This window comes from Lissotriton vulgaris, chromosome 6 (assembly GCF_964263255.1).
Source record: "Lissotriton vulgaris chromosome 6, aLisVul1.2, whole genome shotgun sequence".
Taxonomy (NCBI): Eukaryota; Metazoa; Chordata; class Amphibia; order Caudata; family Salamandridae; genus Lissotriton; species Lissotriton vulgaris.
Genome location: NC_141694.1, coordinates 1277794564 through 1277812098, shown reverse-complemented (window position 1 = coordinate 1277812098; position 17535 = coordinate 1277794564). Strand labels below are relative to the sequence as shown.

At 41.4% G+C, this 17535-nt stretch overlaps 1 protein-coding gene across 1 annotated transcript in view; it reads left to right on the top strand.

Annotated features, from left to right (window-relative positions):
* Positions 1-17535, top strand: part of PEX7 (peroxisomal biogenesis factor 7) — a 1199560-nt gene that overhangs the window by 532067 nt on the left and 649958 nt on the right. The window contains exon 6 of the mRNA XM_086927402.1: positions 12260-12366. Within this exon, the coding sequence (XP_086783528.1) occupies positions 12260-12366 (107 nt within the window). The remainder of the gene's footprint in view (positions 1-12259; positions 12367-17535) is intronic.

Below are 17535 nucleotides of genomic sequence, written 5' to 3'. Positions count from 1 at the left end.
GACTCTTACATGTAATAAACTCTTTTATTTTCCACATTTTATTGTTTGCCGGTTTTATTTCTGTGGTTGGTTTAGCTGTTTGGCAGACCTTGCAATTATGGCACTTCAAAAAACCCTTAGTTTTTAACCATTGTTAATTTTTCTTTTTTCCTTTCCCCTTCAAGAGGCTATGAATTAAACGATCTTTTAAATTTGTAGCTCTTCGGTATGTAATATTTGGGTGGTTCCCGACGAGTTTTCCCACAGTGGTGTCCAGTTGCAAAATGTTCAAATTCTTCCTAAGGATTTTCCGTATCTCCTTGGATTCTTTTGTGTAATCCATGATTAGCCTTATAGGTTTAGAATCTTGTGTCACACTTTTTTGTTTTGTTAGCAAGCATTCTTCTCTTGATCTTTCATTTGATTTCTTCCAACATCTTTTTACAATGCTTTTGTTATACTTCCTCTGTTCAAATCTCTCTGCGGTTGCTGCACTGTGTTTTTGCCATTCCTCTTTTTCAGTACAAATTTTACGAATTCTTAAGAATTCGCTGTATGGTATACTTGAAATAAGCGATGGTTGGTGGAAACTCGTAGCTTCTAATATGCCGTTTGTGGGTGTTGCTTTTGATGTAGAGTTGTCTGTATTTGATTATTTTTTATGTAAATGTCTGTTTCCAGGAAGATCACCTTTTCCTTACTTATTTCATAGCTGAATTTCAGATTTGTTGCATTTGTGTTTAGAATTTTCAAATTTTTCCTGGAACTCAGACTCTGTACCATCCCAGATGATTAGCAAATCATCGATAAAGCGGATCCACATTATGGTTTTACCCACAAATTTATCGTTTTGCGGGTGCCAAGCTACCTCTTTTTCACACCATCCCATCGTCAGGCATGCATAGCTGGAGCTAAAGAAAACCCCATCGCAGTCCCTTTGTTTTGACGGTAAATTTCTTCGCCAAATAAAAAGATATTTTGTGTCAACCATATTGAAATAATTTCAAGTAACATCTTGTTATGGTCACTACAATGGATGTTCCTTTCCTGGAGGATGAAGTTGCAAGCTCTGATGCCTATCTCATTCTCTATGTTTGTATAAAGAGATATGACGTCCATTGTGACAACCTTATATGTCTCTTGCCAAGGTGTATTCTGTAGATGTTTTAGTAGGTAGTTTGTGTCTTTGATGTAAGAGTTTAGTCAGACTACAAAAAGCATTAAATAAGGATCAATATAATTGGCCATTGGCTCCAGAAGGGATCCTTTGGCAGACAAAATTGGTCGACTTGGTGTTTTTTTTTTTTGTCTTTATGTAGTTTGGGCAGGAAATAGACCGTTGACGTTATTGGGAAATCAATTGTGAGGTATTTTCTTTCCTCCTCATCAATGAGATTTTGTGATGACCATTCTAGAAGTTTTTTTGCCCAGATCTCTTTTTATATCCATTGTTAGATTATTTTTTAATCTTTCATAATACTCCATATCTCTTAGTTGGCGATGTGCCTCAGTGACATAGGCGTTATGATCCAAAATTACAATGTTTCTGCCTTTGTGATTTTAATTTCATTTTGGGTATCTTGAGTACGGCCCCTTTTTCCTTCCTACCTGGAAGGATTGGTGACGAATATATATATATATATATATATATATATATATGGTTTGGCAGTCGTGCCAAAACACCCCCAGGCACGGACCTCAGCACGTTCAGTTTCCTCTTCAGTAAAACAGTCAGGAACTCACAATAAATGTGAAGCAGTGACGATTTAGTGCTTGAAAATCACCAAATTAACAGGCATAGTGCCCTCCATGACGCGTTTCGCTATCATCAAGCGAGCTTGATCACATAACATATATATTTCCATTTTCACCTTCATTCACACCGCCCTACAATGTCCAGCGCGTCTTGAGGGCGAGCAGAAGAGCAGCACCACCAACCCCTGTGTAATGAGGTAACTCATGTTTTATTTTTCAAAGTTTCAAATAGCCTTCATTACTCAAGGGGCCATCACAAGCAAAGTGCAAGGGTGCATACAACCAGAAAAGAAGACCTACACGTTTTAGCTTGCGCCTTCTGCTGGATCATAGAGCGTTGTGCTGTGTGTCAATTTAAAGGGAAAACACTCCCTTTCACCGTAACCAATTAAAAAATAGGTATCACTTTTAAAGGGGGCACAACCACAAATTAGGTTAGTAAATTCAAAGTACTGCTATACCAAAACAGATTTCATGATTTTAAGCAGCATAAAGAAAAAACATCATGAAATTCATCTTGACCTTGTAAAGTACACTTAGTCAGGGATTTGTTTGTAATTAATCTGGTTTGAAATAAAGGCTTTTCTGTATTTTCATCTGAAAGAGGAAGTATGCTATGGGTAGGACAAATTGCATCTGGGAGACACATATATATATATGTGTATACATATAATATTGTATATGCCGCTGGGATGGAGGTACTCCTTCATTTACTTTTTACAGAGACTTTTCTTGGGGATAAGGTATCCACCTACATGCCAAAAAGATAAATATATAAATGTGTGAATCCTTTTGCAAGTAAAAGTACTCATCTCAGCCTCCGCATTATATATAGCTGTTTTTCCACTGATAATATTATCAGTCCATATGTTGATTGACACTTTTCCCTAGATATACCAAATATATACATTTAGCACACAATAAACCCTTCATAATATATATGCAACAACAGTACATTTGCAACACCCTAATGTTGTATTCCTACATTGATCACCTATTCCAATATGCAGCAAAACATTATAAGCAAAATAACCGGTTAGTTCGAGCTCATGAAAAGATATGTGTGGTTAATGTCCACCATATCTTCAACAATTAGCAAAATGCAACGTGCATGTATTGATCACTAAATACAACGATACCTCCTAATTCTATAATATTTCTCTTATTTTGGTTCACTCTATAAAGAAGAGGTCCACTTCATGATGCAAGTTACTGCTCATGAAGTGACACATGTTGGCATTAAACATTCTGAATAAAGTGCAAGGTGCAATGCTCTAAAAATTGCCCTTAACGACCAAAAAGAGACACTAACTCTAGGTTCCAATTTCTGCATAACTTCCAAGAAGAACACTTGCCCCAGGTTCTATGTCTTTGCTAAAACACTATCTTTAAATCTTTGTAAATACGTTGATCAATGTAATTTCCTCAAAACTAATTAAAGTGCAACAGTACTCTGTTGTATAAAAAGTGACATGTGCAATCTTCGGATATCAGTAACCAAGTATTGTCCGTAATCAAACATTTATTTCAAACATAAGATTGTAGAATTAATATTGATTAAGGCACAGAAATCTCATGGGTCTGTACAGGGAATAAAAGTCAATATTATCATAGGGATATGGTCCAGTAAAAACAGCTTTCCAAATATCATAGTCTTACAGTAAGGTCTATAGTTCTGCATCCGTAGTCCAGCCCCAAGGAATTTCTGTGCCCAAATTCACAATCCATCGCGATTCGGCACACCTTAGGGTTAATTCTCTATCCCCTCCCCTGATCTTTATTGGGATATGTTCAATGCCGGAATAAAACAAGTGCTTTGTATCAAAAATGCCTTCATGTTCTTTCCAAATGTGCTTAGCCATTACATATGTGAAATCTTTATTGGTCACAGCTCGCAGATGCTGGAGGATGCGTAACTTAAGTTTATTCACTGTACTCCCAACATAACGTTGTCCGCATCCACAATCCAGCAGATATCCCACATGTGTGGTCTCGCATGTGATCCTTTCTTTAATGGGCTTTTTAAAACCTTGGATGGTTGTTATTTTCACCATAATCCGTCCATAGTTACAGCTTTACACTTAAGGCATTTGACAAACCCCTTGTAAGATAGCCAGGTACTTTTTTTGTCATTTTTGTTGGTAAAGTACCTTTGTGTTAACAGGTCGCCCAATGACGGTACCTTTCTGTAAGTGATGTTCGCATGCTGTGCAATAACTGGTTTAAGATTTTGGTCCGTTTTTAAAATATTCCAGTGTTTGTTTATTGTCTGTTTTACTCTGATATTGGAACTATTAAAATCCGCAATGAACCTTGTTGTTTCAGCAGTGGATTCAGTTGATGACTCAGTACTTTTGGGTAGTGGTAGATCCTCCCTCTTTATGTTTGTAGCCCTAAGTCGTGCATTTTCCAAAACCATGATTGGATATCCTCTTCGTAAAAAACAGCCAAACATTAGGTCTACTTGTCTCGTGTACTCCCCTTCCACTGAGCAATTCCTGCGAGTCTGCAGGAGCTCTCCAAACGGGATGCTCCATTTTAGGGCTTTTGGGTGTGCACTGTTCGCTGATAGAATGCTGTTGCAGGATGTTGTCTTTCGGAAGAGGGTGGTGCATATTCGTTCGTTCTCAATATAGATCCGTATGTAAAGATAATCTACAGAGGTCCTGCTGTATGTGTACGTAAACCGTAGATTGAGAGAATTATCATTGAGCAATGATAGAAAATCCTTCAAATCATCTTCTTCTTCCTACCATAGGAGGAAGAGATCATCAATATAATGGACCCATAGCACCACCCTCTCCAAGTTGATGTTATTACTTTCTGACCACAAACATTCTGCCTCCCAAAAGTCCATGGTCAAGTTTGCATAGGTTGGAGAGAATGATGTCCCCATGGCAGTCCCTTGATTCTGCCTGTAAAACTTGCCATCAAAAATAAAAACATTGTTGGAAAGACAAAAGGACGTCAGTTCAAGAAGCATTTTCATGTGACTCAATAAGTTAAGGGACCTGGATCTTAAAAAATGCTTGCATGCTTTGAGACCATACTCATGAATTATTGAGGTGTACGACAAGACTATGTCGACCGTGACCATGATATAACTTGGTTTCCATGGGATGTTATTGAACCGGTTCAGAAAATCCATAGAGTCACGGACATACAATGGTAGATTTGCAACATAAAGGAAGATAAAAATGTCTATGAACCTTGACATGTTTTCAAGAAGAGATCCACACGAGCTAACAAGTGGGCAGGCCAGGAGAAATTTCAAAACTCCTATGCACCTTAGGCAGTACATAGAGTGTTGGCATGATTGGATGGTCTACTTTCAGGTACAGTAGCTCGTCATCATCTATAAGGCCATCTTCATGCCATTGGTGTAACTTTGCATGGAAGATGGACTTAATAATGTTGATTTGATTGTTCTTCAGTCTCTCTTAGTTGGTTGAATCCCCCAACTGTCTTCTGATCTCTTGTTGATATTTATTCCGATCCATCACCACGATATTGCCGCCCTTATTGGACTGTTTGGTGACAATCTTCATGTCCTGCCGTAGGTCTGTGAGTACCCACCAATCTTCCTTTTTCATATTACAGTTCTTGCGGTTTCTGAATTCTTTTTCTTTGATGTAGATGTCCCTCAGGTCTTCTGCCACCAGTTCCTGAAAGACATCCACCCTATTACCTGGAGGTAATTGTGGTCAAAATCTTGATTTACCTTTACATCCACTGCTCACTGACCTAGTGATGCCAATACCCATGGCTGTACATAGATCAGAAGAATTTTCCCCATCAGGTATGGACACATGTGATGTATTATCGTCCATTACAATTTGTATTGCTCTCAGGGGTTCGATGTATTCTCCCGTGAGGTTTGTTAGGGATGTTCCGTATGGAGTCTAGGGCACTGGATTGGGCCTATTAGCAAAGAACTTTCTCAATTTTAGTTTTCTGCAATATTTATAAAGGTTCACCCGAGCTGATGCAAGATCCATGCCTGAGTCTGGGCAAAATGCCAGTCAATTATTTAGTTGTCTTGTGTGTTTTTCATTGAGGATCTTGTTGGATAAATGTCACAATCGTTAGTAGCGCTAGAATATATGGATCGCCACTAACCTTTCTCTTGTGTCCAGCAGAGACGATGACTGATGTATTATCCCGCCATTCCCCCTTAACGCAACCTCCAGCAGAGGAAGAGATCTTGCTGCGTGAAATTAAGCCCAGGGGAAAAGGGAAGTGGATAAAATAATAAACTAGCTGAGAGTTCTGTGGTCCCTTCTAGGTCTGGTCTGGAGAACAGCACGGCAACAGTAGGGATGTATGTACTGCAGGACAGGAAGACAAGAAAACAGAAATTAGGTATTCACTCTCTTGTTTCAAACTAAGACTTAAAGCAATACCTATCCACACCCACTCACCAGAACTCATGCAGCCATTGGCAGTTTAATTTGGTTTGCCTAATAACAGGAGTTCAACAAGTAAAATGAAGCAGTACCAGTTAATGCTCAAAAACTCCACGAAAGATAGAGAACACAGGTGTTCAGCGTTGTTAATATCACAACACGTAGTAAAGTACTGCAGAGAGAAATCCTTAATGAGGGAAAAATCAGGTTAGCCAAAATTATACATTCCAAATGTATAAGCACTGTGTCATAGAAGATTCCTGAAACTGAGCACAGGAGCAGAACACATTACTTAACTGCCAAAACAGAAATGTTATCGCTGTTGCCAATGAGACGTCCTTTCTTTGTGAGGTTAAGGAAATAACAACAAAAACTAGCGATAAATCTCGCGTAGTAGGTCCAAAAACACAGACAGAGCAAGGAAAGTCTGTACTAGTAAAGTGTCTCTCGAATGTTTGGAGACGCAAAAACACACTTCTCAACAAACGAGTCATATAACAGCGAGAAGCGCACCAGCGCGTTCAATGTTACCGCGGCTCTCGTTTAAAGTAAACAAAGTTTTACGGCAAGTAGGGAGGAGGTGAGCCAGCGCTCCTTCCTGGGTACCTGGAACCAAATGGGGCACTTTCCACGGGGGAATCCTATGAAGTGCGAGCAGGAATTTTGGCAAACAGGAACCATGGCGGAATCCTCTAGATGCGAGCAGGATACGGAGGTATGGGAAACACGGCTGAGGTCTTCACGCTGGAATCCGGCGGGGACACACCATCCGCCATTCCAAATCGGAAGGAAGATTGTCAAGCACCTTCCCATTACAGAGGCGGTGCTTATATTGGGATCGCCCTTGACTCCGCTGTACTCGCCCCATGGCCTGCTGGTATTTGTAGTTCTGGCGGCCCTTGCGCACTCTAACCCTGGGAACTAGACTATAAATGGTAGTATGCGGGCAGGAAATCGCTACAATAAATTAATCACCAAATTATCTTCCTGTTCCAATTCAGGGTCAGTGATCATGGTTATTCCCCTTTCTTTCCTCTTCCGCTGCCTTTTCCTGGATCATACAACTGTTTGTCTTGTTCAAATATTTCAGATGTGTGCTGTTGTCCCCCTCCCTTCCATTGTGTGCCCTGATATAGGTGTGGCCCAAGTCCAGGCCAAACACTGAAACGCGCGTTGGCGCTTGAAGACTGTCCCACTATTTCTCCATCTAGTCTCTACTCCTTCTTGAGACCCTATGGGACCTGTACTCATCTATAACAACTGGCAAACTGGCTGCGGTGTGTAAAGGATAAATGAAGAGCATATGAGTATGTGTGGTTGGATTTGATTGTCTGAAGCGATGTGCGGGATTTGGGTTGAATGAGTTAACTATTTATTATGTATGTATTAGAATTGTTCACATTGATTCGATTTTTGTAAAAAAATAAACATTAAATTATTTTTCTAAATATGTCTATTCTGATGTTGTGATTAGGACTAGTCACGTGGGTTTATGACTAATTGTGCATATTTGGGACTCTACTTGAGCCCATTGATTTATTAGATTTAGGCAGATTTTCTTCTCACTTTGTTGCCTTTTCCTGCTGCGCCTTGTTCTTTTTGTTCTTCCGTTCCTGATCTTGGGAGGGGAAAGCTTTTTCCTCTTCCCCTCGTCGTCATGCGCAGCAGCCGCATTTCCCCCGGAAAATCCATTTTCGGTCTGACCATCTGGGTTCCCTCATCCCCCGAACAGACCTCAGAGCTTTCAACACTTGAGATTCTGTGTTGTTCCTGTGCTTGGATCTGTTCTATAGTTTGTTTCTTGAAATTTGAATCAAAGCTTTGTGCAAATGCATAAACTCTATCAGTGGCGTAGTAAACTCTGTCTCTATTAAATTCACCTTTTTCAGCTGGATCTTCTTTTCATGTTTATCCAATCTATTCTCAAGTTCCTCTGAAGCCTTCTTCCCTTCAGCTGTTTCAAAGAATTTTTCCAGGGACTTTTCCAAAGCTGCAACCTTTTCCATTGCTGTTTTTAGTCTCCTCTCTGTATGAATTAGTCTCTATTAATTTCATAGAGCATTCTGTGGTGTCATTTGAGTAATAGATCTGGGTCTAGGTCACTGAGAGTTGGTAGGACAAAAATGTGTAGCCCCCTTGGAATGAGCTTGCATTCAATGTATTTCTTCAGAGTGACACGCTCCCACCAATTATTTACTTCCATTACCCTGGCTTGCTCCAATTCTCTCAGTCGCTGTTTTGGTGTATTCAATGTTCTTGACATCTGACTACACCCTGCTCCTTCTTGTATTCCTGCATCGTCATTGAACATATCCTTTAGCAATGATTCACGTTTACTCCATCTATCAGCCATGTTCTCAAAGGCCGATCTTATAATTATTGTCCCTGTGTAAGAGTGATGCTGCAATGTGTCCCTTTAAAAAGACGATAAACCTAATGATAGTGCTCTACTTTGGTGGGGTGAGGTGCACTGTGAATGTATTTATTTACATATGAGAATGTAAATGAATTTGTGGTGAGATGTATTTAAGAAACCGTAAAAAGAAATGTAGATTAATTTCATTTCAGTGTGTGTGCTTGAATTACACAAGAAGTGACAGATGAAGTATAAGGCGTTTTTTTTTTGATAAGCAAAATGTATTGATTTTAAAAACTTGTAAACAATTCAGCCAATACACGGAAATCCCCAGTATAAGTTCATTCACACAAGCACTGTACCCCCCAATCACGATCCTCATAAAATTACATAGGTAAAATTTGGAATCAGTTTAATCAGGACCCTCCACATTCTCCAACCATTTCCCCCACACTTTACAGTATTTCTTGGCACACCCCTTGGCTTTGTAAAAGGCTTTTTCTTGGGTCGCACACCAGTCTACCCCTCTTGGCCACCGCTCTAGGGTAGGTGGGTCAGGGCTTATCCAGGCCGCCGCAATGTCCTGCTTGGCCACCATCATAGCTGTGTTGAGAAACAGCTTGTCATTCCTTGACCCATCCAGCCCATCAGTGATCCCCAGCAAGGAATGACGTGGGTCATGAGGAACCTCCCAGCCCAATACCTCTGTTAGCGCCACTTCAATGGATCCCCAGAACTGCCCCTAGCGGGGGCACAACCGAACCATTTGGAGGAAGTCGGCCGGGCATAGTTACATCTTGCACACGACGCGTCTGGGCGCAAACCCGCTCGATGCAGGCGCAGCGGAGTGAGGTACGCAGCGTGTAAATAGTATAGCTGAATCAGCTTGAGTTTGACGGAGATGGTGACTATTCTAGGGGCCATAAGGGCATCATGCCAGTCTACCTCGTCAAGGGGGCCCACCCAGTCCACCCATTGATCCCTCAGCTTGTCTAGGGACGTGGGAGATTTGTTAATTAGGGTGGGGTAAATGCGGGAGACCACCCACCCAAGTCTCCCATCATCGTATGAGCCTCAGTGGGGCTTTATTCGGGGATCCTTGTGTCATCCTTGATGTATTTGTGGAGGGCATGTCTCAACTGAAAATATTTATAAAACTGGGATGAGTGTAAGGAATAGCGAGTTTGGAGCTCCTGGAAGGACAACATATGGAGCCTTGTCCAAACGTTCCCTAGCTGGGAGGTACCAATAAGGTCCCAAATTTTAAACCCCCGCAACTCACTAACCTCCCGAAGCCAAACCCCCTGCCAAAGGCGAGTACATTGGGTCAACTATAAGGCGTTTTTTCTAAGTGGACAATTACCTTTTCTTCTTTTGAAAATAAACGTCAGTTGTTATTGGTTCAGTGCTGTAATCTTAGAATTTTGTAACTGGGTTATTTTATTAGCAAAATGTCTTGTTTTTGTTTTTTATTATTTGACTAATTAGGTTTTATATAGTCAGCAGTATGTGTCAAACCACAATGTGTTCAGGTGCTAAACATGTCATTGAGTGGGAGAATATGTTCTACAATCATCATCTCTAATGCCCCATTCGTAATGACAGTGAGTAGTGGAGACATTTTTATCCCTTTCTCTCTAAGTACAGCTGCCACCTGATCCTATAAAAGTCTGCGGTCCTTATGGACCACCAGTTTTAGTTACAAGTAGATAAGATATTGTTATTTTTTAAGTTTCTGTGTTTTATTTTTTATTTATTTTATTTTACAGGGTTTTATATAGTGCAAACTTGACACGAAGTGTCAGGTGTCAGAGCGCTTTTACATAGGACCAGTTTTGTTACATGAGACAACATTAATTTTTGTTAGACACGGGGAGATTAAGTGATTTGCCCAGAATCACAGGATGTTCAGCGTCATTGCAGAGACTCAAACCCAGTTCCCCAGATTCAAGGTCGACCGCCCTAGCTGTTAGGCCAACTCCTCTCTTCTTTATTAATCAAAACATGTTAAATAATATATGTTGAATTAGAATGTTGTATTTCTGAAGCCTATACCAGCAACAGTTCTTGGTGGTTCCTAATTTTCGCTATCATTCCCTTCTTCCAAAGTGAAAGATTATTTTTAGTAGTGAGATATTGCATGTATGGCACTCACATGTGACTGAGACAGCCATGATGTGCGTTATGATGTTGCCAGCCATGCGTGTCGTTAGTTTATATATATCTATATACTGCAATTGGGAAAGCCATTGTGTTGACTTTTCCCATGCTGAAAGTTAATGTGCATGTGGTTCCCAATATTTCTGATCACTTCTAGGGTGCCGAGTGAAAGACTATATGTTATATTGATGTCTGGAGGGAAAGCATGATTGAGACCTCCAGGGCGTTGGCTTTTGTCATGAGTGTGTGTGTGGTTCCTTATGTGTGCGATCATTTACGGGGTGCAAACTGAAAAAAACTGTATATTCTACTGACCTATTTTATGCCTCGAGCATGTAAGTAAGTAAGTAGTTTTATTGTTTTGATTTATTAAAACCATTACAAAAATGCACATTAATAAAAGTCATATATTTAAAACAAGTTGAATACGTTTCTAAAAACTAAAAAGTCTCTATCGTAAAAGGTGCCCTTGTTCGGTTTATTCTGAAGAGGATCCAATATCTATGCTAACGGATTACAGTTGCGTAGGCTAAAATCCTTATGTATTTTTTGTGTTTGTACGAGGTGTAGCTGATCCTTGCTTAGATTCTACTAATAACAGGAATTTTACTAACTTCCCATGTAGCTGCGGGTCCTTAAAGTCGAAGCATGCAATCTTAGCCTGTCTCCGAATCCCTCGTTCATTAAAATTTGAGTAGTCCTACTCTTTCCTCGGGCATGTGATTGGGACTGCCAGAGTGTGATCTTCACTCACATAGGTCGAGGTATGTGTACTGAAACCATGGGCCATAATTATATGACAGGAGAGGAAGTAGCCTAGCGGCTAGATCGGTCGATCTCGGACCTGGGGAACCGGGTTCGAGTCTCGGCAACGACGCTCAACTTCCTGTGATTCTGGACAAATCACTTAATCTCCCCCTGCCTAACAAAAATGAATGTGTTCATCTGTAACGAAACTGGTGCTCCTATAAAGCGCTCTGATACCCTATGTCTAGGGTCTAGTTCGAGCTAGATAAAACTCAAAAAAAAATAAAAAAAATTGACACATGGTCTTGATCATGTTATGATTGCGACCTGCACTATAGGATGGATTTTGTTATTAAAGATATAACAAAAGTATTTCCCTTGGAGTGAGATGACAGTCTTAACTACGGTGGCACAACTGCGCCTCTGTAATACTTAGACTATGCTCTTTATATGCTTTCTGACCTATCTACACATTCGTTTAACGTCTAATGTATGACACTGCCTATATTAATAATAACAGCTTGTTTATCTACTACTTCATGCAAAGGTATTCCTATTAATGGTACAGAGTTTACCTCTATTTACTTACATCTCAAAGGTGGAAGGGTGTGTTGGCTTTGGGAACCAACTTGACCACTTGCAGATCACAGGGAATGTCAGGGACGTGCACTTGGATGAGTGAGCAATCTTTCTGGCATTTCTTTCCTGTATTGTCAAATGACTTTTGTTGAATCCCCTACTTTTACGCTGTTGAATCCTTTGTAAATGAAACATGTGCTCTTTGTTTTGAAATTGTTTTTTCTTTTTCGGTTAACCAATAAAGGTTTGTCTGATTACGTTTTTATTATATTTTTAGGTGACCAGACTTTAAGAATTTGGGATGTGAAGTCACCAGGATCAAAATTGGTCATTCCGGCCCACGAAGCAGAGATTTTGAGCTGTGACTGGTGTAAATACGATGAGGTATTTCATTTTTGGTCTTATGGACAAGATGGCTTCTTGGGAGTGCTAATAACTAGACCAACAACACTTATATTATATTGGCGTGTAAAAGCTAAGTGCCTCCTGTCTCAGGCTCAGAATGATTTGCATAGGTGTGAAGTTATCTGCCCCGAATTGCTGGCGTTCACAAAGGAATCAGTTTATGGTCAGTTCGAGGCTACACTAGGCTCACAGAGGGCCCCAGGAGTGGTTTAGGCTCTGGGAATTTGAGGTGAACTAAAGAGTGACTTTTACTTCTGACAGTTGACTATCTCAGCTAGATTGGTACCTTGATGAATGAGTGAATGAAGTAGAATTTATAGAGTGAAGTGGCTGCTTCAAAACAAATTGTCCCAGCGCTGGGTAAAGATAGAAAGCTAGTTACATCTCACAAAAGAGAAAAGTCTTACACTGCGCTTTAAAAATGCTTTCCTTGGGGATCGAACGAAGATAATGAGGTAATGAGTTCCAGAGCCTAGGGGCAAGAAAGGAGAAAGACCTACCTCCTGCTCTAAGTCACTTTAGGTATACATAGCAAATTTAGAAGGGCAGAGCGCAAGGCCCTCGAGAGAAAACATCTAAAAACCTTTTCCTGACTATAGTATGGACCGATTCTATGGAATTCCCTGGAGGTGAATGTCAAAGCTTTACATTTCGTTCTTAAACTGACTTGCAGTTGTTTCAAACCTTGTCCAACTGATTGTATGTAATGTATGTATGTATGTATTGTATGGTCTTTTGGGAATGTTTAAAACAAGATGTGCCGCAGCATTCTGGATACGCTGCAGACGATTTACCAACTTTTGTGGGGTCCCAGACAGAGTGCATTGACATAATCCATTTGGGATGTAATTAATACATGCACAATGTCATTCCGGGTAGCCAGAGGGAGATTTCAAAGTCTTCCTGAGGGATTTAGGAACAAAATAACTGGTGGTGGAAATAGCCTGCATGTGTGTTTTAAATGAGAGCGACATATCCATTGAACCTAAGATTTTTAGCGATATGGGACAGGAAATCCCCCAACTCCTTAGGCCATAGTCTTGTGGTGTCTAGAGGGGAGGATGTCCCAAAGACATAAAGGTTATACATAGATCTCTATGCCGGGCGCACTAACCTGCTGATCTATCGAATTGTGTTCAGCAACAAGCATCAATTGATGATGGAATGGTTGAATTAATCTTGGCTACTCTCGATCAAATGGGAACCATTCGAGTCCATAGTTTTTCGCCCACTATGGCCTATTAAAGCAAACCCTGTCATCTGCTATCAGTTTTGGTCTTGCTGAAATAGGAACAGTGCAACCCAAACTGCAAAGCAAGATCTCCTCCGGACGGGAACACAGGCAATCCCAGAGTGGTTGCGGCCTATGTATTCTTCCTCAATAAAGTATAACTCGAGTCCTGTGCCACAGTGAGTATGTGACCCGCGTCTGGGCCCGAATAACGCATGTAGGGCATAAATAGCAACAAACAACAAGTGAAGGAAGGAGTCATACAGGCAAGGCTGGAAGAGGGCCCCAGGTGTGGAGTAGATCCTTAACATTTGGTGATCTGAGTCTGAGGTGGTCTTAAGTGTAACATGTGCTGCTCGTAGGGACTCTTAAGTGTAACATTTGCTGCTCGTAGCGATTTAACTCGGCATTATTGGAACGTTGACATAAAGGTTGCATGCAGATATCTACATTGGATGTTCTAACCCGCTAATCCGTCTAATTGCGATTGTATACTGTGATCTCACTGATCTATCGCACTGTGATTTAAACCTATTAAAATACATTAGTCTCACATCTCTGCAGAAAAGACAATAACCCACAGAGGTTTCTCATTATGATTGCAGTTTATAGCCTACCGGAAAACCTTACATATCCACTGTAGGTACCCGTACCCTCTGAGGTTTCTGCTGTTGTGATAAGAACATGTGACTTGAAGGTTACATATATGTCTCTTCTGATAGTATATTAACCCATTAACTACGTCAAAATGACAGGAACCCATTACCTGCAGATAAAACTCGGTTCTTTACAGTAACCTCTATGCCGTTTCATTTCATTTGAACAGCAAGAACCTATTTATTTCTCATCTGCCAATCACCACTCATCACTTTTACCCTTGTGTTAGTCGTCTTTTAAACAACTCTATTTTCATTCTTTTCTTCTATTCTATTATTTTCCTATCAGCTTCTCTTCTGCATTCTCTATCCCTTCATCTCGCAACCTTTTTTGTTTGCTTTTTTTCCTGCCTCAGTGGTGCTGTTGGCAGGTGATGTACAGTGTGTGTTAGTGGGAAGGGCAGTCGCGATCTGTTAACACCCACTCTACATGGCATATCTGTGCTGTGTTGTTTGCACAGAGTTATATCTAATGTGGTCTGCAGGACAAGGTAATGTAAGGTGTGTGTTGACTGTCAGTGCAGTCATGAGCAGATGACATCTACACTACATGGCATGTCTATGCTTCAAGTAAATGCATCTACTCTTCAAGTAAGTTCATCTACTCTTCCACACAATTGCGGGCTCTTAGAGAAACAACCAAGGAAGAGTGCCTCCACTCAATTGATCTTTACAACAAGACACTGCAATGCAGGATGTGCTCTATCTCCCCCCTTCTCACCCCTCATAGGAAGATCTACAGTAGCAACACGACTAGTTGATGTATGTACATGATTAATTGTAGATCCCTGCTTGCTCACATATTCAAGCTCTTCTCCTTTCTAGCAGTCGCGGCCGGCATGACTCGCTGGTGGGGTGGTCGTGCGGGTAGGGAGTCGCACGGGAAGGGTGGGGGGTTAACGTAATTTTTTTTAAAAACTTACCTTCACCGCCGGACCCGCATTGCGTCTCCTCTCTCTGCTCACAGGAAGCATAAGCAGGCAGCCGCCCTCTCCTCTCCTAAGCCAATCACAATGCTGCAATGACAGCGTTGTGATGGGCTGCCACGCCTACTGCACAGTTTACAGAAAGAGGGTAAATCCGGAATCACTGGGCCCTGGGCAATATATAGTATATAAAAGGGGGGTCCCAGTATTTAACAATGGTAGTGGTCAAGACAAATGTGAAACAAAAAACTCGAGGCAAATCAAAGTAAATTTCAAAACAAAGTGTTATTTGATCACACTGAGATTGGTCGCAGGTTATTTCAAACCAAAAGACACTTAATAACAATTATATACACAATTAGCAACATTGCAGTGCCCAGGGAATAAAGGTGGGGAAGGTTGTGATTGAGGTGAGGTAGTGGGATGGAAAAGAGTGCAAATCACACAAATTTCAGGCACAGATTATTAGTGTGCCCGAGGACATAAATCAAATAAAAAATAAGAGTAAAAGTACACGATGTCTGTAGAGGCCTACTGCACAGGCCTCTATGGGGATGCCATTTTCTCCATGCAGGCTGCATGAAGCCCACATGGGGAAAATGGAAGAGTGTGCATAAGTGGGGCCGACCAAACTGTCAGCACCCACAACAGTGGGCTAGCCACTCCTCCTCAACCCGCTTACCCGCCTGCCCCCAACCAAACCCTTTTTGTGCTCTTTCACAGTGCGAGAAGCCGAAACTTAAAATGGTATTTATACCATTGTATTTTTATGTTTCTGCTTCTCGCAGTGCGAGAAAGCGGTGGTGCTTCGCTCCTCTGCCCATGTGAAGAAGCCGCCCCTGCTTTCTAGAGGAAACCTGGCTCCACGCAGACGCTGGGCCAAATATTACCCAAGCCCTGCCGTCAAACTACCACATATGCCAAGGAGATTGACCAGATAGGAATGGAGGGGGATTGCTATTATTTTCAAACATGCATTTAAATGTCTACACAAACATATTCCCCTCCCTGACTGTGAGAATATGGCATTTGCCATCTGCCTGACTCCTCCCTACTCCTTCTCTGGGGTGCTCCTCTATAGGCCCCTGCCATCCAGCCACTTTGTCCAGGCCCTCCCGGATATAATTCCTAGCCGGGCTTTCAATAAGTTAAACTTTACCTTACTGGGAGACTTCAACATTCATTTAGAAAAGCCAGCAGGCCTGATAGCCACAGGGCTTCTAAATGATCTATTAGCCTTAGAAATGGCTCAAAGAGTTCCTGGTCCCACACATGAGATAGGGCACTTGCTTGACCCCATAATTTCAAACTCCCTCCACCTCAACATTCTTAACCCCCTACCAGTAGTGTGGTCAGATCATCACCTGATCCCCTTCCTTGTGAACACCCCAGGCGACAGCCCACCCCCCAGTCCATTCACTTGGAGAGGCCGCAGCTGGTCAAAACTTTATTCGATAAGTGGAGGTTTAGCCTTAGGGGAACCAGACCTGATCTAGGCGAGGACCCTCAGATTGTGAATGACAATGTTATCTACTGGATAAATCACTCACTGGACCACATCATCCCTATAAAACTCTCTTATGGCACACCAAGAACCAATCTGCTCCTTGGTATACTGCCCATCTCGTGAGGTTAAAAAAGTGTTGTAAAAAAGCAGAAAGGAAATGGAGGAGAGTTTATGGAGAACTCAGTATATAGAGGAACCATAAGGAGGTAGCACTCGGAAATCCAAAAGGCACAAGCAGCCTATTATGAAGCACAGATCAACAGCGCCATAATGCCCCTTGTGAAAAGTTCCAGATTGGGAAAGACAGTGTCACTCCTGACCCCTCTGCAACACACTGCATTGACCTTGCAAGTTCTTTCTTAAAAAAGATCACTGATATCTACCTCACATTCCCTGAACCTAGCAAGGATCTCAGTCACAGCCAAATCAACAGTAACCAAAAAGTGGAGAAAATCAGCTTGGTGAACTTCCCCAATCTCATCCTGATAGCTTTACACTTTTATTCAGTAAAGTCAAGTCAGATTCCCCGCTTGACCCAGCTTCACTGCACATTCTTGCTAAGGCAGCTGAATTCACCTTTCCGTTGATGTTGTGAATGAACAACCTGTCTCTTGCAAAAGGAATAGAGCCACCCACACGGAAACATGCCATGGTCAAATCCCTTCCAAAAAAAATAAAAAATAACCTGGACTCCCTTGCCCAGGAAACTACAGACCTATTTGCTTGCTGCTTGGTCTTAGTAAATTGATAAAGAAACATGTGAACTAGCATTGCTCTGATTTTTAAGAAACAAACAATGCACTTCACCCACCCAGGCTGACTTTCGCC